Source organism: Salvelinus namaycush, chromosome 12 (assembly GCF_016432855.1).
Source record: "Salvelinus namaycush isolate Seneca chromosome 12, SaNama_1.0, whole genome shotgun sequence".
Lineage (NCBI taxonomy): Eukaryota > Metazoa > Chordata > Actinopteri > Salmoniformes > Salmonidae > Salvelinus > Salvelinus namaycush.
The window spans coordinates 6,164,514-6,187,207 of NC_052318.1; the positions used below are offsets into that span (position 1 = coordinate 6,164,514).

General features: G+C 46.7%; 1 protein-coding gene across 1 annotated transcript in view; it reads right to left on the minus strand.

Annotated features, from left to right (window-relative positions):
- LOC120056753 (actin-binding LIM protein 3-like) overlaps positions 1-22,694 on the minus strand; it is a 112,881-nt gene that overhangs the window by 75,978 nt on the left and 14,209 nt on the right. Inside the window, exon 3 of the mRNA XM_039004961.1 lies at positions 22,391-22,549. Coding sequence (XP_038860889.1) covers positions 22,391-22,549 — 159 coding nt within the window. The remainder of the gene's footprint in view (positions 1-22,390; positions 22,550-22,694) is intronic.

Consider the following 22,694-nt stretch of genomic DNA (forward strand, 5'->3'; position numbering starts at 1 on the left):
GAGAGACAGAGAGAGACAGAGATAGACAGAGAGAGACAGAGATAGACAGAGAGAGATAAAGAGACAGAGAGTGACAGAAAGAGACAGAGACAGAAAGAGACAGAGATTGACAGAAAGAGATTGACAGAAAGAGACAGAGAGCGACAGAAAGAGACAAAGAATGACAGAAAGAGACAGAAAGAGACAGAAAGAGACAGAAAGAGACAGAGAGAGATAAACAGAGACAGAGAGTGACAGAAAGAGACAGAGAATGACAGAAAGAGACAGAAAGAGACAGAGAATGACAGAAAGAGACAGACAGTGACAGAAAGAGACAGAGATTGACAGAAAGAGACAGAGATTGACAGAAAGAGACAGAGAGTGACAGAGATTGACAGAAAGAGACAGAGAGCGACAGAGAGTTACATATACGCTTGCTTTATCGACTTCCAAAAATCATTTGATTCTATTTGGCATGCAGGACTGTTCTACAAAGTTATTGAAAGTGGTGTAAGGGGTAAAACATATGACATAATTAAATCAATGTATACTGGCAATACGTGCAGCATTAAAACTGGCAAGAAAATAACAGAATTCTTTAACCAGGGGCGTGGCCTTCGCCAGGGTTGCAATCTGAGCCATGCACTCTTCAATATTTACATCAACGAATTGGCCACTATTCTAGAAAAATCATCAGCCCCTGGTGTTAGTCTCCACAATTCAGAGGTTAAATACCTACTCTTTGCAGATGACCTATGCCTGCTGTCACCCACAACACATGGTCTGCAGCAGAGCCTGGACCTGCTAGAGCAGTACTGCCAGACCTGGGCCCTGGCAGTAAACCCCAAAAAGACAAAAATAATGATTTTCCAGAGAAGATCCAGATCTCAGGGAATTAGACCAAAGTTCTCAATTGGTACAAAATACTGTATATAGAGTACTGCACACACTACAATTACTTAGGTTTAAAAATAAGCTCAACTGGACACCTTTATGAGGCAGTGAATGAACTGAGAGAGAAAGCACGCAGGGCATTCTACGCCATTAAAAAACAAATTAAAATTGAAATACCTATTCAAATTTGGCTAAAACTAATTGAATATGTCATTGAACCAACTGCACCATACGGCAGTGAGGTGTGGGGTCCACTTGCAAAACAAGATTCCACCAAATGGGACAAACACCCCATTGAAACCCTGCATGCAGAGTTCTGTAAGATTCTCCTACATGTCCAGAGGAACACTACAAACAATGCATGCAGGGCAGAATTAGGCCAATATCCACTAATAATAAAAACTCAAAAAAGAGCAATTAAGTTTTGGAAACATCTAAAATACCAAGCCCTGCAATGCCAAGAGCTGAGCAAAGAAAAGAGTCCCCTCATCCAGCTGGTCCTGGGGCTGAGTTCACAAACCTGTTCTACTAACACACTGAAGCCTCAGGACTAGAACATCCAATCAATCATAATAAACCAAATTACAACACAATCAAAACAAAACTACATTGCATATTGGGAAACATAAGCACAAGCACAAAGCAAAATGCAGTGCTATCTGGCCCTAAATCGACAGTACACCGTGGCAAACTATTTGACCATGGTTACTGATCAAAACCTTAGAAAAACCTTGACAAAGTACAGGCTCAGTGAGCACAGCTTTGCCATTGAGAAGGGTAGACACAGGAAAACCTGGCTCCCTGTAGAGGAAAGGCTGTGCAACCACTGCAAAACAGCAGAACCTGAGACGGAGCTGCATTTCCTGACAAAATGTTTAAAAAATATAAAACAATTAGAGACGGTCATTTCCCCAAATTTGAAACCCTTATGCAAGGTTTCAAAGACCTCTCTGATGAGAATAGGCTACCATTCCTGTTGGGGGAGGACACAGAGAGCTGCTACCTGCCATAAAATGAGGGACAGTGTCTGACAGACCAATCAACCTGCACATGTCCTCTACTGTATGCTTATTTCACCCATGCAGCTATAGTATAGCTGCTCCCTGAAGACACAGACAGACAGACAGACAGACAGACAGACAGACAGACAGACAGACAGACAGACAGACAGACAGACAGACAGACAGACAGACAGACAGACAGACAGACAGACAGACAGACAGACAGACAGACAGACAGACAGACAGACAGACAGACAGACAGACCTCTTTCCATGGCTTTCTATAGATGCAGAAAGCTGTCAGAGATCCAAGATTGGAGTAGCCCAGTTTCTCGAGGAGTTCCATGAGGCATTTGGAGATGTTGCTTCATTTCACTGTTCCATTCTGTTGCTGTTGCTCTGGTGGGCTGCAGGGTTGTGTTTGTCTATGTGTGGGATGTGGACAGTACTGTACATCACTGTAAAGGCATGTAGTGTATTGCATGGCCCACATGTTCTGGTGCTTCTCAGTAGGGATTAGCCAATAGCTGCAGTAAAGGGGACACCTACAGTACCAGTCAAAAGTGTGGACACACCTACTCATTCAAGGAGTAGCCTGAATAAGCACAGGGCTGATTTGAAACTAGAAAATATGAGTAGTGCATTAGATTACTGTAAAAAAAGAACATCCTTATAAATAGCATCACAAACATCAATAAGTCAAACCATTTCTCCCTCCGTCTCCTCGCATGACAATGTTAATTTAACCTTCTTTCATATTGATGGACTGGAAGACACTTATTGATCGGGCAACAGAAGCTGTTTGGGGAATTCCTGAGAGCGATAGAGAGAATGAGATAGAGTGAGAGAGAGACTGAAAGAGAGAGAATGAGAGAGAAAGAAAGAGAGGGAGAAACAAAGAGATACAGTATATAGAGAGAGAGAGAGAAAGAGGGAGAGAAAGAGATAGATAGAGAGAGAGAGGGCGGTCGGACAAAGGAGGAGAGAAGAGGGAGGGAGAGAGGAGCGATAAGGAGAGCTGATGGCTAGACACAGTAAAGACAGAGTGTTGAGGGTTGACAGAGTGAACTGAACCCATATGAAGCTATACAGGGCATTCGGAAAGTACTCAGACCCCTTGACTTTTTCCACATTTTGTTTATGGCCTTATTCTAAAATTGATTAAATACATGTTTTTTTCTCATCAATCTACACACAATACCCCATAATGACAAAGGGAAAACTGGTTTTTAGAAATTTTAGCAAATATATTAAAAATAAAAACAATTAAATACCTTATTTAGTATTCAGACCCTTTGCTATGAGACTTTAAATTGAGCTCAGGTGCATCCTGTTCCATAGATCATCCTTGAGATGTTTCTACAACTTGATGGGAAATGATTTGGAAAGGCACACACCTGTCTATATAAGGTCCCACAGTTGACAGTGCATGTCAGCAAAAACCAAGCCATGAGGTCGAAGGAATTGTCCGTAGAGCTCAAAGAAAATATTGTGTCGAGGCACAGATCTGGGGAAGTGTATCTAAACATTTCTGCAGCATTGAAGGTTCCAAAGAACACAGTGGCCTCCATCATTCTTAAATGGAAGAAGTTTGGAACCACCAAAACTGTTTCTAGAGCTGGCCGCCCGGCCAAACTGAGCTATCGGGCGAGAAGGGCCTTGGTGGTGGAGGAGAATCTGCTTGCAGTCGGTGAACAGGTAGGAGCTAAATTTATACATTCTGCATCCAGAATGAACAAAGCTGTGGTTGTGTTCATGAAAATAGTACATTTATTGTGCAGGCTGATTGCTAGTGGAATATTGGTAAGGGATGTGTTGGAGCCGATTTCTCTTCTTTCAACTCCTTCGACCAGGGTGGTAGTTGCGAATCTGCCTCTGTTTATTACAGATGATCAGATCCGGAAAGAGTCATTTTGGTAAGTTTGCTAGCGGTTTTTGTGTGCTGTCGGTAGGTTTTCAGCACGTTGTTTCGTTCCGGAGGCAAGTGTTTAAGTTCCTGAACAACATTGAGCAACAGTTAAATGTGCATTTTAAGGTGAGGCATGGGGAGGGTTTGCCAGCACAGATAGTCTACGGTGTTTTGACTACGGGGATTTGGGGCATAAGAGCTTTGCGTGTCCACATAAAGGCCGTAGACAAGGTGAGGGTACACGCGTCAGTGGGTTAAATTGAGGTCAACGTGCAGGTGGCCATGAGACGCAGGCAACAGAGGCTGGGTCTAGTCAGGCCATAGATGGTGGTGTAGATGAGGCTGGGTCTAGTCAGGCCATAGATGGTGGTGTAGATGAGGCTGGGTCTAGTCAGGCCATAGATGGTGGTGTAGATGAGGCTGGGTCTAGTCATGCTATAGATGGTGGTGTAGATGAGGCTGGGTCTAGTCATGCTATAGATGGTGGTGTAGATGAGGTTGGGTCTAGTCATGTTATAGATGGTGGTGTTGATGAGGCTGGGTCTAGTCATGTTATGGATGGTGGTGTAGATGAGGCTGGGTCTAGTCATGCTATAGATGGTGGTGTAGATGAGGCTGGGTCTAGTCATGTTATGGATGGTGGTGTAGATGAGGCTGGGTCTAGTCATGTTATAGATGGTGGTGTTGATGAGTCTGGGTCTAGTCATGCTATGGATGGTGGTGTAGATGAGGCTGGGTCTAGTCATGCTATAGATGGTAGTGTAGATGAGGCTGGGTCTAGTCAGGCCATAGATGGTGGTGTAGATGAGGCTGGGTCTAGTCATGTTATGGATGGTGGTGTAGATGAGGCTGGGTCTAGTCATGCTATAGATGGTGGTGTAGATGAGGCTGGGTCTAGTCATGTTATGGATGGTGGTGTAGATGAGGCTGGGTCTAGTCATGTTATGGATGGTGGTGTTGATGAGGCTGGGTCTAGTCAGGCTATAGATGGTGGTGTAGATGAGGCTGGGTCTAGTCAGGCTATAGATGGTGGTGTAGATGAGGCTGGGTCTAGTCATGTTATGGATGGTGGTGTAGATGAGGCTGGGTCTAGTCATGTTATAGATGGTGGTGTAGATGAGGCTGGGTCTAGTCATGCTATGGATGGTGGTGTTGATGAGGCTGGGTCTAGTCATGCTATAGATGGTGGTGTAGATGAGGCTGGGTCTAGTCATGTTATGGATGATGGTGTAGATGAGGCTGGGTCTAGTCAGGCCATAGATGGTGGTGTAGATGAGGCTGGGTCTAGTCAGGCCATAGATGGTGGTGTAGATGAGGCTGGGTCTAGTCATGCTATAGATGGTGGTGTAGATGAGGCTGGGTCTAGTCAGGCCATAGATGGTGGTGTAGATGAGGCTGGGTCTAGTCAGGTTATGGATGGTGGTGTAGATGAGGCTGGGTCTAGTCATGTTATGGATGGTGGTGTAGCTGAGGCTGGGTCTAGTCATGTTATGGATGGTGGTGTTGATAAGGCTGGGTCTAGTCATGTTATGGATGGTGGTGTAGATGAGGCTGGGTCTAGTCATGCTATAGATGGTGGTGTAGATGAGGCTGGGTCTAGTCATGCTATGGATGGTGGTGTTGATGAGGCTGGGTCTAGTCAGGCTATAGATGGTGGTGTAGATGAGGCTGGGTCTAGTCATGTTATGGATGGTGGTGTAGATGAGGCTGGGTCTAGTCATGTTATGGATGGTGGTGTTGATGAGGCTGGGTCTAGTCATGTTATGGATGGTGGTGTAGATGAGGCTGGGTCTAGTCATGCTATAGATGGTGGTGTAGATGAGGCTGGGTCTAGTCATGCTATAGATGGTGGTGTAGATGAGGCTGGGTCTAGTCATGCTATAGATGGTGGTGTAGATGAGGCTGGGTCTAGTCATGCTATAGATGGTGGTGTTGATGAGGGGGGGTCTAGTCAGGTTATGGATGGTGGTGTAGATGAGGCTGGGTCTAGTCATGTTATGGATGGTGGTGTAGCTGAGGCTGGGTCTAGTCAGGCCATAGATGGTGGTGTAGATGAGGCTGGGTCTAGTCATGTTATGGATGGTGGTGTAGATGAGGCTGGGTCTAGTCATGCTATAGATGGTGGTGTAGATGAGGCTGGGTCTAGTCATGTTATAGATGGTGGTGTAGATGAGGCTGGGTCTAGTCATGTTATAGATGGTGGTGTAGATGAGTCTGGGTCTAGTCATGTTATAGATGGTGGTGTAGATGAGGCTGGGTCTAGTCATGCTATAGATGGTGGAGTAGATGAGGCTGGGTCTAGTCAGGTTATGGATGGTGGTGTAGATGAGGCTGGGTCTAGTCATGTTATGGATGGTGGTGTAGATGAGGCTGGGTCTAGTCATGCTATAGATGATGGTGTAGATGAGGCTGGGTCTAGTCATGTTATGGGTGGTGGTGTAGATGAGGCTGGGTCTAGTCAGGCCATAGATGGTGGTGTAGATGAGGCTGGGTCTAGTCAGGCTATAGATGGTGGTGTAGATGAGGCTGGGTCTAGTCAGGCTATAGATGGTGGTGCAGATGAGGCTGGGTCTAGTCAGGCTATAGATGGTGGTGTAGATGAGGCTGGGTCTAGTCATGTTATGGATGGTGGTGTAGATGAGGCTGGGTCTAGTCATGTTATGGATGGTGGTGTAGATGAGGCTGGGTCTAGTCAGGCCATAGATGGTGGTGTAGATGAGGCTGGGTCTAGTCATGCTATAGATGGTGGTGTAGATGAGGCTGGGTCTAGTCATGCTATAGATGGTGGTGTAGATGAGGCTGGGTCTAGTCATGTTATGGATGGTGGTGTAGATGAGTCTGGGTCTAGTCATGTTATGGATGGTGGTGTAGATGAGTCTGGGTCTAGTCATGTTATAGATGGTGGTGTAGATGAGGCTGGGTCTAGTCATGCTATAGATGGTGGTGTAGATGAGTCTGGGTCTAGTCATGTTATAGATGGTGGTGTAGATGAGGCTTGGTCTAGTCATGCTATGGATGGTGGTGTAGATGAGGCTGGGTCTAGTCATGCTATAGATGGTGGTGTAGATGAGGCTGGGTCTAGTCATGCTATAGATGGTGGTGTAGATGAGGCTGGGTCTAGTCATGCTATGGATGGTGGTGTAGATGAGGCTGGGTCTAGTCATGCAATGGATGGTGGTGTAGATGAGGCTGGGTCTAGTCATGTTATAGATGGTGGTGTAGATGAGGCTGGGTCTAGTCAGGTTGTAGATGGTGGTGTAGATGAGGCTGGGTCTAGTCATGTTATGGATGGTGGTGTAGATGAGGCTGGGTCTAGTCATGCTATAGATGGTGGTGTAGATGAGGCTGGGTCTAGTCATGTTATGGATGGTGGTGTAGATGAGGCTGGGTCTAGTCAGGTTATGCTAGTGGATGAGGAGAGTATAGTGGGGAAGGGTAAGCGGCTACAGGGGTGGAGGAGGGTGTCACGTGGAAGAGGAAAAAGGGAGAGAAGAAAGGAGGTGGGAGGGGAGAGGTTGGTGTGGTCAAGGGCACTAAGGAACCTTTGTCCGGTGCTGGGGTGGAGGACCTGACTAGAGAGAAAGGGCAGGTGGTCAGGATGGGAGATGGAGACGAGGAGGAGGAAGGTGAGTCTGTGGAAGAGGACGACAAGGAGGTTTTCTGTTCAGACTCTTCCTTAATGGGTCCAGAGCTGACAGCCAGTCAGGCAGAGGGGTCGAAGTACACGGTGAGGGAACTGTCAATGTTCCTGAATGAGACTAAAGGGAAAAATAAGTTTAATCTTGAAGCTTTTTTTTGCGATCTAGGAAAGTTTGTAAGATCAGTACAACACACTATGAAAAATGAGGGGCATGGTGTCCTCTCATCCAGGAAATGTTTTAGGTTGAGGAAGTGGGTCACAACTGTGCGTAAGGGTCTACCTTCACACGCTGTTTAGATTAATAGTTTTTTTCTGGCACTGGAGATTTTTGAGCTTTGCTATTGGTCTATTTCTTTGCTGGCTTTTCTCCCACTTCTTATGGAGACTCTTCGGGTAGGCTCACTTAATATAAATGGCGCCAGAGATGCGGGAAAGAGGATTCTGTTGGGTGAATATGTAAAACCCCCAAAAGTACAGGTGTTGTTTCTGCAGGAGATGCATAGTGATGTGGTGAATGAAGTCGATTGGGGGATATGGTAGAAAGGGTCAAGTGTGCTGAGCCATGGAATAAATGTTCTCTCATCCTCAGAGGCTAGGAGAGTATTGGGGGAACTAGAGCGTTGTATTAGTGAGATGGAGGTAGAGATGGTGGGGTAAGGCAATGTAAGTCTCCAGTCTAATTTAGCTGAACTACATAGGGACCTGGGCAATTTCATCCAGGTTAAAGCAAAGGGAACACTTGTAAGAGCTAGGTTATCCATGCTCAAGGAGATGGATGCTCCCAGCTCCTTCTTCTTTGGTGTGGATATGGCTGTCGGATGGGCAGGTGACCTCTGTGGTGGGGGAGATGCGTGAGTGGACTGTGGAGTTTAATACTGAGTTTGTATAGGGCAGAACTGTGTGATACTATGTGTGCTTTTGTTTGCAGAACTCCCTAAACTCTCTCTGGCACAGAGGGATGAAATGGACATTCCTATGTTGTCCCATGAACTGGCAGAGGCCATAACTCAGATGTCTCCCGGTGGACTTGATGGACTCCCAGTGGAGTTTTTGAAAAAATTCTGGTGAATAATTGGACTGGACTTCCTTTGCGTGTACCATGAGTGCGTTGGGTAGGAGAGTTGCCAATGAGCTGACGTCGGACGGTTCTGACTCTCCTGCCCAAGAAAGGGGACTTGTGTGAACCTAAGAACTGGAGGCATGTGGAATTGCTCTGTGCGGACTACAAGGTATTTGCCAAGGTCCTCTCTAACAGACTGAAGTCCCATCTGGACTCTATAGTACACAAGAACGAGACGCATTGTGTCCCGGGACACTCAATCACGGACAACCTGTTCTTAATCAGGGACATGTTGGACTTGTTGAGAGTTTCTAATGATTATGTTTATTTCACCTTTATTTAACCTTTATTTAACCAGGTAGGATAGTTGTTTCACCTGTATTTAACCAGGTAGGTTAGTTATTTCACCTTTATTTAACCAGGTAGGTTAGTTATTTCACCTTTATTTAACCAGGTAGGTTAGTTGTTTCACCTTTATTTAACCAGGTAGGTTAGATGTTTCACCTTTATTTAACCAGGTATGTTAGTTGTTTCACCTTTATTTAACCAGGTAGGTTAGTTGTGTCACCTTTATTTAACCAGGTAGGGTAGTTATTTAACCAGGTAGGTTAGTTGTTTCACCTTTATTTAACCAGGTAGGTTAGATGTTTCACCTTTATTTAACCAGGTATGTTAGTTGTTTCACCTTTATTTAACCAGGTAGGTTAGTTGTGTCACCTTTATTTAACAAGGCAGGGTAGTTATTTAACCAGGTAGGTTAGTTGTTTCACCTTTATTTAACCAGGTAGGTTAGTTGTTTCACCTTTATTAACCAGGTAGGTTAGTTGTTTCACCTTTATTTAACCAGGTAGGGTAGTTATTTAACCAGGTAGGTTAGCTGTTTCACCTTTATTTAACCAGGTAGGTTAGTTGTTTCACCTTTATTTAACCAGGTAGGTTAGTTGTTTCACCTTTATTTAACCAGGTAGGTTAGCTGTTTCACCTTTATTTAACCAGGTAGGTTAGTTATTTCACCTTTATTTAACCAGGTAGGTTAGTTGAGAACAAGTTCTCATTTACAACTGCGACCTGGCCAAGATAAAGCAAAGGAGTGCGACAAAAAACAACACAGAGTTACACATGGAATAAACAAGCGTACAGTCAATAACACAATAGAAAAAATAAAGTCTATATACAGTGTGTGCAAATGGCGTGAGGAGATAAGGCAATACATAGGCCATAGTAGCGGAGTAAATGAACACTGTAGTTATAGATGAGATGAGCAGATGATGATGTGCAAGTAGAAATACTGGTGTGCAAAAGAGCAGAAAGTAAATAAAAACAATATGGGGATGAGTTGGGTAGATTGGATGGGCTATTTACAGATGGGCTGTGTACAGCTGCAGCGATCGGTTAGCTGCTCAGATAGCTGATGTTTAAAGTTAGGGAGGGAGAAGTCTCCAACTTCAGCAATTTTTGAAATTCGTTCCAGTCATTGGCAGCAGAGAACTGGAAGGAAAGGCGGCCAAAGGAGGTGTTGGCTTTGGGGATGACCAGTGAGATATACCTGCTGGAGCGCGTGCTACTGGGTGGGTGTTGTTATCGTGACCAGTGAGCTGAGATAAGGCAGAGCTTTACCTAGCAAAGACTTTACCTAGCAAAGACTTATAGATGACCTGGAGCCAGTGGGTCTGGCAACAAATATGTAGCGAGTGCCAGCCGACGAGAGCATACAGGTAGCAGTGGGTGGTATATGGGGCTTTGGTGACAAAATTGCACTGTGGATTGCACTGTGATAGATTGCACTACGGATTGCACTACGGAAATTGCACTACGGATTGCACTGTGATAGACTGCATCTAGTTTTCTGAGTAGAGTGTTGGAGGCTATTTTGTAAATGACATCGCCAAAGTCGAAGATCGGTAGAATAGTCAGTTTTACGAGGCTATGTTTGGCGGCGTGAGTGAAGGAGTCTGATTCTAGATTTAATTTTGGATTGGAGATGTTTAATATGAGTCTGGAAGGAGAGTTTACAGTCTAGCCAGACACCTAGGTATTTGTAGTTGTCCACATATTCTAAGTCAGAACCGTCCAGAGTAGTGATGCTAGTCGGGCGGGCGGGTGCGGGCAGCGAACAGTTGAAAAGCATGCATTTGGTTTAACTAGCGTTTAAGAGCAGTTGAATGCCACGGAAGGAGTGTTGTATGGCATTGAAGCGTGTTTGGAGGTTAGTTAACACAGTATCCAAAGAAGGGCCAGATGTATACAGAATGGTGTCGTCTGCATAGAGGTGGATCAGGGAATCACCCACAGCAAGAGCAACATCGTTGATATATACAGAGAAAAGAGTCGGCCCGAGAATTGAACCCTGTGGTACCCCCATAGAGACTGCCAGAGGTCCGGACAACAGGCCCTCTGATTTGACACACTTCTCTGTCTGAGAAGTAGTTGGTGAACTAGGCGAGGCAGTCATTTGTGAACTTTGTACTGGTCTCTTTAGACAAAGAGAATGCTTTTGATATAGTGGGAGAATCTATTTAAGGTGATGTCTTTGTTTGGGTTTGGGGAAAGGTTTTGGCCTGTGTGAAGATGTTATATGCTGGGGCGTCATGTATGGTCAAGGTGGGAGGGGGGCTCCCACCTTGTAGGCCAGTCTGGGTGAAACGGGGCATTAGACAAGGATACCCTCTATCGGGGCAGTTATATACACTAGCCATTGAGCCACACTCCCTATGCAGGAGACTGCAGGGGGGGGGGGGGGGGGGGGGGGTCAGGAAGAACTGGGAGTGGCTGTCACTGGCAGTGGTGTCAAGACTGACCAGGTGGAGGTGGTTCCTGTCCCAAGTGTCATATAGAGGGAGGGTGAGCAGGGTGGCTGCATTCTGACTAAAGGCGGTGCAGAGACTGCTGTACCATACTGATGTTGGCTGGAGGGAACCAGCATGCACACTGCTGAGGAGAGCTGGCGGATTAAGGTTGAGCCGGTAGCTATTCATCATCAGGCTGGAGAGGCTGAGTACAGCAGGTCTCTCTGATTTTTACTCTGTGGTGCTGAGGGCCTGGCAGCTGTTAAGGCCCACACGAGAAGGGGGTGTGGTGCCTGGGCAACCCAGCCAGCCTTTTGAGATCAGTCCAGTCGGCCGACCAGTTGGAATGTCTGCGTGAGAGGTTTGGGGTGGAGTTTACTGTCGGGATGTTTATAATGGGGTACATCAATTCGAAAATAAGGAAAAGGCCAAATGTGTGTGGTTGAATTTTCTGTTTGCTCAGGCAAAGTTGGCTATTTGGCTAACAAGGAGGAACAGGGTCAAAGGTGGAGGGATAACAGACCCTTTACTAGTATTTAATGGGATGGTCTCTGTGCGACTTAGGGTAGAATTTGAGTTCTATAAAATGATAAACAGTGTGGAGATGTTTCAGGAGATATGGTGTGTCGCAGGGGGGGGGGGGGGGGGGGGGGCATCTGTACAGCTGGGGACAGCTGGGTTGGATATACAGTTGTAGAAGTGGTGTGGTTGTTTTTTTGTTTCGTGTGCTAGAGGGCAAGGTGAGTATGCAGCACATGTTAAGGGTGTGTACTGGAGGCGAAGTCAGGTGCAGGAGAGCAGAGTGTAGTTAACTTCTTATGGCTGCAGGGGGCGTTACTGAGTAGCCAGCTAAATCGTGCCCATTTCAAACGGCCTCGTACTCAATTCTTGCTCGTACAATATGCATATTATTGTTATTATTGGATAGAAAACACTCTCTAGTTTCTATAGCCGTTTGAATTATGTCTCTGAGTGAAACAGAACTCATTCTACAGCACTTTTCCTCCCAGTGTGTCAGATTTCAGACATCTTGGCCTCTGGTTCCAGATCAGTTTTAAAAGTCTCTGTAAATCCTATGAGGATACAAACACTGCCCACGCCTTCCTCTAGATGTCAGTAAGTGGTGACAATTTGAATGGAGTCGATTGCGCAATCATGGCCTCTATAAATCACCAAATACCGGAAGTACCGTTCTTTTGGACTCTGCGCTCAACGCAAGAAGGACATCTGACTAGCCTTTTTCCAAGCCTTGGTTTAGCCAGTAATATAGCGCCGGTCATGTTTTTACTCGTTATAGGTGTTAGAAACATCATAAGGTAGTTAATTTAAACCGTTTTATAGCAATTTATATCCGTTTAGTGCGATTTTGAGGCATTGCTTTCTGAGACACTTTGAACCGCTGGGCACGTTTCCAGTTCATGCCGAACGTTAGTGGGCATTTCCACATGGCAAGAGGACAGCTTTCGACCAAAAGACGATTAGACCCAAGAAAGGATTCATTGCCCAAGATACTGATGGAAGAACAGCTCATAGTAAGAACAATTTATGATGATAAATCGTGTTTCTGTCGAAAAATGTTAAACGCTTATGCCGCCATTTTGTTTGGTATAGCTTCGCTTGGCGAACCCTGTATTGCACAGTAAGGATAATTTTAGAAATGTAATTCAGCGATTGCATTAAGAACTAATTTGTCTTTCGATAGCTGTCCAACTTATATTTTTTTAGTCAAGTTTATGAATAGATATCCATGAGACAAGATCACTGTGAAAGATGGCGACCGACATTTTCAGGCTAGTTTTGCTAGTATTGTCATTGTATAACCACGTTTTTTTATGGCTAAATATGCACATTTTCGAACAAACTCTATATGTATGTTGTAATATGATGTTACAGGAGTGTCATCGGAAGAATTCTGAGAAGGTTAGTGAAAAAATTAATATATTTTGGCGATGATAACGATATCGCTCTCTTTGGCTTGAATCAATGGTCGGGTAACGTTTGCATATGTGGTATGCTAATATAACGATTTATTGTGTTTTCGCTGTAAAACACTTAGAACATCTGAAATATTGTCTGAATTCACAAGATCTGTGTCTTTCCATTGCTATGTGCTGTGTATTTTTAAGAAATGTTTTATGATGAGTAAATTGGTAATACACGTTGCTCTGTGTATTTATTCTAGTCGATTTGTGATGGTGGGTGCAATTGTAAACTATGATTTATACCTGAAATATGCACATTTTTCTAACAAAACCTATCCTATACAATAAATATGTTATCAGACTGTCATCTGATGAGGTTTTTTCTTGGTTAGTGGCTATCAATATCTTAGTTTAGCCGAATTGGTGATAGCTACTGGTGTTGAGAAAAAATGGTGGACAAAGAAAAATGGTGTCTTTTGCTAACATGGTTAGCTAATAGATTTACATATTTTGTCTTCCCTGTAAAACATTTAAAAAATCTGAAATGGTGGCTTTATTCACAAGATCTGTATCTTTCATTTGGTGTCTTGGACTTGTGATTTAATGATATTTAGATGCTACTATTTAATTGTGACGCTATGCTAGCGATGCTAATCAGTGTGGGGGGGGGGGTGGGGGGTGTGTACCGATGTCGGGACAGCCCGCCTAACAGGTTAACAGGCACACTTTTTATTCCGGTCCAAACGAAAGCACATAAGTACATAAAACATGCCCAAAACACGGAACATAAACAAATGTCTGGCGCGTAACAATACCCACATAACATTAAAACAATTTCACACAAAGACATGGAGGGGAACAGAAGACTAAATACATTCAGTGTGATTAGGGAATGAAAACCAGGTGTGTATGGAACAAGACAAAACAAATGGGAATATAAGAAATGGAGCGGCGATGTCACGGTTGTTGAAAAGGTCGGACCAAGGCGCGGCGTGTGTTGACTTCCACATCTTTTATTTAAGTGAAACTTTCAAACAAAAACAATAAAACGTGACTTACGTGGTGCAACCAGCACAAACAATATCCCACAACCCAGGTGGGAACAATGGACAACTTAAAGTATGATCCCCAATTAGAGACAACGATAATCAGCTGCCTCTAATTGGGAACTATACCAAGTACACCAACATAGAAATAGGAAAACTAGAACACCCCCCCTAGTCACGCCCTGACCTACAACACCAAGGGCTCTCTATGGTCAGGGCGTGACAGGCGATGGCTGGAAAGCCGGTGACGTCGATCGCCGACCGAACAAGGAGAGGAGCCGACTTCGGCGGAAGTTGTGACAGCACAGGGGATATTTGTTTTTTAAAGGGGGGTGGGGTGGTGAGGTTTTAATTAAATGAAATGAGGATGTATCATTAAAGACAAAACGTTTTTTTTAAGTATTTCTCTCTCTCTCTCCTCCCAGCCAGGACAGGGGTAAACTACTGGGCACAGTATTTCTCTCTCTCTCTCTCTCTCCTCCCAGACAGGACAGGGGTAAACTACTGGGCACAGTATTTCTCTCTCTCTCTCTCTCTCTCTCCCTCTCTCTCTCTCTCTCCTCCCAGCCAGGACAGGGGTAAACTACTGGGCACAGTATTTCTCTCTCTCTCTCTCTCTCCTCCCAGCCAGGACAGGGGTAAACTACTGGGCACAGTATTTCTCTCTCTCTCTCTCCTCCCAGCCAGGACAGGGGTAAACTACTGGGCACAGTATTTCTCTCTCTCTCTCTCTCTCTCCTCCCAGCCAGGACAGGGGTAAACTACTGGGCACAGTATTTCTCTCTCTCTCTCTCTCTCTCTCCTCCCAGCCAGGACAGGGGTAAACTACTGGGCACAGTATTTCTCTCTCTCTCTCTCTCTCTCTCTCTCTCTCTCTCTCTCTCTCTCTCTCTCTCTCTCTCTCTCTCTCTCTCTCTCTCTCCCCTCCCAGCCAGGACAGGGGTAAACTACTGGGCACAGTATTTCTCTCTCTCTCTCTCTCCTCCCAGCCAGGACAGGGGTAAACTACTGGGCACAGTATTTCTCTCTCTCTCTCCTCCCAGCCAGGACAGGGGTAAACTACTGGGCACAGACGTCAGTTCAATGTCATAAAAAAAAAAAAATTGGTTGAGTTGTCAACTAACGTGAATTCAACATGAAATCAACAAAAAATGTCACCACATTGACTCAATGTTGTCACATTACATTTTTGTTGTTGTTGAAATGACATGGAAACAATGTTGATTCAACCGGTTTTTGCCCAGTGGGGACTGTCTAATCCCCCCAGCCAGCCTTCCCTTACAGGCTGCCTGCTTAGCTGTGTGTGTCAGGGCTCTGCTTACAGTGAAGGGGTAAGAGGCTCCATGGAGGGAGGCAGCAGATCAGCCATCGATTGATCAATCAGTCCCGGTCCTCCTCCCACGTCTGCTGCTCCACAGTGATCAGTCAGGACAGAGCCGTGACCTGTCCCCCTGTCACTGTCAGCCCCCATCTATGCACAGCAGCACCAGGGGCAGAATGGGACTTACACACAAACACTTCCTGCATAGATATGAGAGACTGTAGAAAGGAGATGTTGGGAGTACTGTAAAGTATGATTTGTCCTCCATTTTGTATCTTTCATTATGCAGAGTGACATGGTTTGGAGATGAAAGTAACCGGCTCTTATAGACATCTCCACTGAGTCATCGTCACATACTGTAGCTATATGCCAAGAAGGCTGGACCAGTGTGTGTGTGTGTGTGTGTGTGTGTGTGTGCGTCTATTTCTACATAATGTCTGGCTGCAGACTGGCACAGCTCCCTCCTGTTTATTTATCGTCTCTCCTCCTACCCATGGGCCAACAGATTACTTCCTGGGACGCCCAATATCCCCAGGACAGACAGAGAGAGACAGTCATATCCCCAGGACAAACAAACAGAGACAGTCATATCCCCAGGACAAACAGAGACAGCCATTTCCCCAGGACAAACAGAGACAGTCATATCCCCAGGACAAACAAACAGAGACAGCCATTTCCCCAGGACAAACAGAGACAGCCAATTCCCCAGGACAAACAAACAGAGACAGCCATATCCCCAGGACAAACAGAGACAGCCAATTCCCCAGGACAAACAAACAGAGACAGCCATTTCCCCAGGACAAACAGAGACAGTCATATCCCCAGGACAAACAGAGACAGCCATTTCCCCAGGACAAACAGAGACAGCCAATTCCCCAGGACAAACAAACAGAGACAGTCATATCCCCAGGACAAACAGAAACAGCCAATTCCCCAGGACAAACAGAGACAGCCAATTCCCCAGGACAAACAAACAGAGACAGCCAATTCCCCAGGACAAACAAACAGAGACAGTCATATCCCCAGGACAAACAAACAGAGACAGTCATATCCCCAGGACAAACAGAGACAGTCATATCCCCAGGACAAACAAACAGAGACAGCCATATCCCCAGGACAAACAGAAACAGCCAATTCCCCAGGACAAACAGAGACAGCCATTTCCCCAGGACAGACAGAGGCAGTCATATCCCCAGGACAGACCTAGACAGTCATATCCCCAGGACAGACAGAGACAGCCAATTCCCCAGGACAGACAGAGACAGTCATATCCCCAGGACAAACAAACAGAGACAGTCATATCCCCAGGACAAACAGAAACAGCCAATTCCCCAGGACAGAGAGACAGTCATATCCCCAGGACAGACAGAGACAGCCAATTCCCCAGGACAGACAGAGACAGTCATATCCCCAGGACAGACAGAGACAACCATTTCCCCAGGACAGACAGAGACAGTCATATCCCCAGGACAGACAGAGACAGCCATATCCCCAGGACAGAGAGAGACACTGTGGGCAGGTCCAGCTCTTTTCCCCTCCCACAGCCACAGCCTCCATTCTAGAGGCACCACTCATACTGTCCTCACAAGTGGAGCATAATGGGAACGCATTTCTTGGCAGACACCGTTTGTATAGAAATTCATTTTCTCCCTCTCATCCCATTTCACTCCCAGGTCCCAGCAGCCTCTTCTCCTACTGCCTGGAGTTTGTTCCAGGATGCTCACTCACATCTCCGACCATGCTACTAACTAACAAGCGATTGCATTGTCTACAACAGAGATCTGTGGTTCTGCGAGGTTCAAAGCTGGAAACACAAAAGGCAAAGAGAGAAGTCTCTACAGACCCATTTGGAAGAGACTGGCTGATTCATCAGTACGCTTAAGAGATGATCACTTTATACTGTAGAGGATTTCATCTAAACAGAATGTCGATGGCCAACGGAGAATCATTAGCCCTTGTTGAGTGCAAACTACTGAATCAATATTATAAAGTAATTACTTCTATCCCAGGAAGAAATGGTCCTACATAAAAACCTCAGATGGCGAAGCAAAGCGAAGTAGTCTTTTCCATTTATCTGCAGGAACCAATGATTTATGTTTAATACTGTACATATTTTGTAATTCAGCAAGCTGAGAGTTTCTCATTCTCTGCTTTTCTGTTTGCCCAAGTTCTTTGCCTGAGGACAACAACGACCCTGAAATCTAAGGCCTTCTCCTGAGACAGATGACCTCCACACCGCTGCTCATACACCTGGCGTTTGCCTTCTCTTTCCGCTCTATATCTTTACAGACCAGCTACACTGACAATGTTAACTGGTACTCCTCCCACTTTGTATCCAACCGCTGTGGCGTTCTAGAGGGGACTACTGGATTAACAGAGACAATCTAGAATCCACCCTACTATGACAACTGTAACTATTGTCTTGGAGAGATGAGACCCCCCAGAGAGCCAGAGAGCCACAATGGGCCAGAGGGCCAGTGAGAGGGCCAGAGTGGGCCAGAGTGGGCCAGATAGAGCCTGTGAGAGCCAGATGGCCAGTGAGAGTCAGAGAGAGCCAGTGAGAGCCAGTGAGGGCCAGTGAGGGCCAGTGAGAGCCAGTGAGGGCCAGTGAGAGCCAGTGAGAGTCAGAGAGTCAGATGGCCAGTGAGAGCCAGTGAGTTAGAGAGTCAGATGGCCAGTGAGTGAGAGCCAGTGAGTCAGAGAGAGACAGAGAGAGTCAGATGGCCAGTGAGTGAGAGCCAGTGAGTCAGAGAGAGACAGAGAGAGTCAGATGGCCAGTGAGTGAGAGCCAGTGAGTCAGAGAGAGTCAGATGGCCAGTGAGTGAGAGCCAGTGAGTCAGAGAGAGTCAGAGAGAGTCAGATGGCCAGTGAGAGCCTGATAGCCAGTTACAGCCAGTTAGAAGTTTACAGACTAAGAGGCTGATTTGGTTTTGAACCTGCTGACTGTGGTTACTGACTGCTGACTCCAGGATTCTATATTAGGGATTCTGTTTCCACATGCTCAGTTCTTTCCAGGTGCTCATGTCATGTATTACCTCACACTTCCTCACACTGATAGGATATAAAATGCACTGCTAGGATATAAAATGCACTGCTAGGATATAAAATGCACTGATAGGATATAAAATGCACTGCTAGGATATAAAATGCACTGATAGGATATAAAATGGCCGGTTTTCATCCGGCAACTGGCTCCTAGTGTGGGAGGATGGCTTGTTTGTTCACCACAAGACTCATCAATGGCCTCTTGTTTGGTGAGGGAAAATCTATTTCATGCATGGGCTGTTGGAATACTACAGGCTGTCTCTGCTGGCATCTTGGCAAGGCATGTTCCCCAGTGCATCACTGTGTCCTACGTCCCATCCTCCCTCACCGTCTCCCTCCCATCTAGGACACAACAGACTGACGAAGGACATCCACACAACCCAAGCAAACAACAATGAGTCTATTACAAAATATTTTTTTCCTTCCCAAATTCCATCTCACTCCAACACTGGGGGGGGAGATTGGCTCGATTAAAAGGCTCACTTTCACCAACAGGACTCCTGCTGCCACACTACTTTCTAAAACGCTGCTGCGTGTAGGAAGAGTAGACAGGAGGAGATTAGACATGGCATGAGGACTAATGGTGGCCAGTGTAAGAGAAAATGCTTAGTGTAGCAGGTGCATGGTGCGCTCTGCCTAAAGCCATGACAATACATGTGTTCTGAAAGCCAGTCGAACACTATCAGCTCATTGTGAGCTCTCAGGTGGACTGTGTTTCTGAGCTAAACACCTGAGACAGGTTAGGAAAAACACCTGCTGTCCACCAGCACTACTTAACCCTACACACCACCCACATCACCCACAACCAACCACCAGCCCTACTTAACCCTACACACCACCCACATCACCCACAACCAACCACCAGCCCTACTTAACCCTACACACCACCCACATCACCCACAACCAACCACCAGCCCTACTTAACCCTACACACCACCCACATCCCCCACAACCAACCACCAGCCCTACTTAACCCTACACACCACCCACATCACCCACAACCAACCCTACTTAACCTTACACACCACCCACATCACCCACAACCAACCACCAGCCCTACTTGACCCTACACACCACCCACATCCCCCACAACCAACCACCAGCACTACTTAACCCTACACACCACCCACATCACCCACAACCAACCACCAGCCCTACTTAACCCTACACACCACCCACAACCAACCACCAGCCCTACTTAACCCTACACACCACCCACATCACCCACAACCAACCCTACTTAACCTTACACACCACCCACATCACCCACAACCAACCCTACTTAACCTTACACACCACCCACATAACCCACAACCAACCACCAGCCCTACTTAACCCTACACACCACCCACAACCAACCACCAGCCCTACTTAACCCTACACACCACCCACACCACCCACAACCAACCCTACTTAACCTTACAAACCACCCACACCACCCACAACCAACCCTACTTAACCTTACACACCACCCACATCCCCCACAACCAACCACCAGCCCTACTTAACCCTACACACCACCCGCATCACCCACAACCAACCACCAGCCCTACTTAACCCTACACACCACCCACAACCAACCACAACCAACCATCCCCCACAGCTGTAGGAGGAGGGGCTCTGAGGAGGGCAGGTCAGCCAGAAGCTGAGGTGTCTGTCTGTCCTGGTGGAGTTGGAGACGTCAGGTCAGCACCCTCAGTCTGCAGCCCTCAGTCTGCAGCTCTCAGTCTGCAGCTCTCAGTCTGCAGCTCTCAGTCTGCAGCTCTCAGTCTGCAGCTCTCAGTCTGCAGCTCTCAGTCTGCAGCTCTCAGTCTGCAGCCCTCAGTCTGCAGCCCTCAGTCTGCAGCCCTCAGTCTGCAGCTCTCAGTCTGCAGCTCTCAGTCTGCAGCCCTCAGTCTGCAGCCCTCAGTCTGCAGCCCTCAGTCTGCAGCTCTCAGTCTGCAGCTCTCAGTCTGCAGCTCTCAGTCTGCAGCTCTCAGTCTGCACTCACTAGCCTCAGCAGGACACAAAGAAGGAAAGCGTGTGGGTGGAGGGAGTGCTGCTGGTACGAATAGAGAAAACAGACAACATGAGGAAAATACTGTCGGTAGAGAATGAGAGATACAGAGAGAGAGAGATACTGTGGGCAGGGAATGAGAGATACAGAGAGAGATACTGTGGGCAGGGAATGAGAGATAGAGAGATACTGTGGGCAGGGAATGAGAGAGAGAGAGAGAGATACTGTGGGCAGGGAATGAGAGAGAGAGAGATACTGTGGGCAGGGAATGAGAGAGAGAGAGATACTGTGGGCAGGGAATGAGAGAGAGAGAGAGATACTGTGGGCAGGGAATGAGAGAGAGAGAGAGATACTGTGGGCAGGGAAGGAGAGAGATACTGTGGGCAGGGAATGAGAGAGAGAGAGCTACTGTGGGCAGGGAAGGAGAGAGAGAGAGATACTGTGGGCAGGGAATGAGAGAGAGAGAGATACTGTGGGCAGGGAATGAGAGAGAGAGAGATACTGTGGGCAGGGAATGAGAGATACAGAGAGAGAGAGAGATACTGTGGTCAGGGAATGAGAGATACAGAGAGAATGAGAGAGATACCGTGGGCAGGGAATGAGAGATACAGAGAGAATGAGAGAGATACTGTGGGCAGGGAATGAGAGAGAAACTGTGGGCAGGGAATGAGAGAGATACTGTGGGCAGGGAATGAGAGAGAAACTGTGGGCAGGGAATGAGAGAGAGACTGTGGGTAGGGAATGAGAGATACAGAGAGAGAGAGATACTGTGGGTAGGAAATGAGAGATACAGAGAGAGAGAGATACTGTGGGCAGGGAATGAGAGAGAGAGAGAGATACTGTGGGTAGGAAATGAGAGATACAGAGAGAGAGAGATACTGTGGGCAGGGAATGAGAGAGATACTGTGGGCAGGGAATGAGGGAGATACTGTGGGCAGGGAATGAGAGAGAAACTGTGGGCAGGGAATGAGAGATACACAGAGCGAGTTAGAGAGACAAAGAGACAGAGAGAGAAACTGAACAGATAATGAAAGAAAGAGGAGAGAGAGGGAACGAGAGATCTATAGAGACAGACAATAAGAGAATGAGCAGGAAAGAGAAGGGAGATTTATATATGTTGTAGCGAGAAAACGGCAACCCCCTTGCTGTACTCCAGAGCACGCAGGAAGGGCTCCTATTGGCTGATACTGGCGGAGAGAGTAACCAGCATCCAAGGCAAGTTGCCCCCTAACACCGTTACCACAGCAACAGCTTGCATAATAAACAAGACCACGTGAGCACCGGCAGTTTGGAAATGTTTTCTGACAATGGAAGGGAATGGCCCACCTCCACCTGCCTATTCTTCTTCTGGCTGCTTATAGGCACTACAAGTGGCTTCCTTACGTGAAACACGAGTAGAAAATAACATCCTGAAAATATGAAACACTCATGTATAGGTTAACAATAAGATAAACATTACAAGTTGGCAGTTGATCTTGTCTTCATTGTCTTGTCTACCATGAAGAGCTCTCAGCAGGCTTCTCTTGCTATTCCTTTGTTGAGGCTGTGTGCTTTTCTCCTGATCACAGCCCTTGAGCAGCCCAGGGGGTGTCAGGGAGACAGATTCTCTCTCTCTCTCTCTCTGATAGCTAATGGTTTCTAATGGGACTGGCAGAGTGCTGCTAGACTGTGGAGGATAGGGATGTCTAGAGAACAGACACACGGACAGACAGACAGACAGGTGGATGGACAGATGGACAGACAGCTGGATGGAGGGCAGGCAGACGGACAGACAGAAGGCTGAGGGTCTTACCTTGGCAGGTGAAGCACTTGACATGGAAGTGGACATTCTGCACACGAACCACCTCTCCCTTACAGACCTCCCGGCAGCGGAGACAGTGGATGGTCACAGCGCCACGCCCGCTGTTGCCGCTCGGGCTGCCTCCGTAGGCGCTGTGCCGGTAAGGCCCTGCTGGAGACCACAGGAGAGAAGAGGTAAGGTCAGAGGTCACACCCGCCGGACAGCTACCAAGCTCATTAGGCAGGATTATGCGGTAGCCTATGGCGGCAGATTGACGAGGGCAAAACGTTTTGACCTAAACTGACCAAGACTCAAC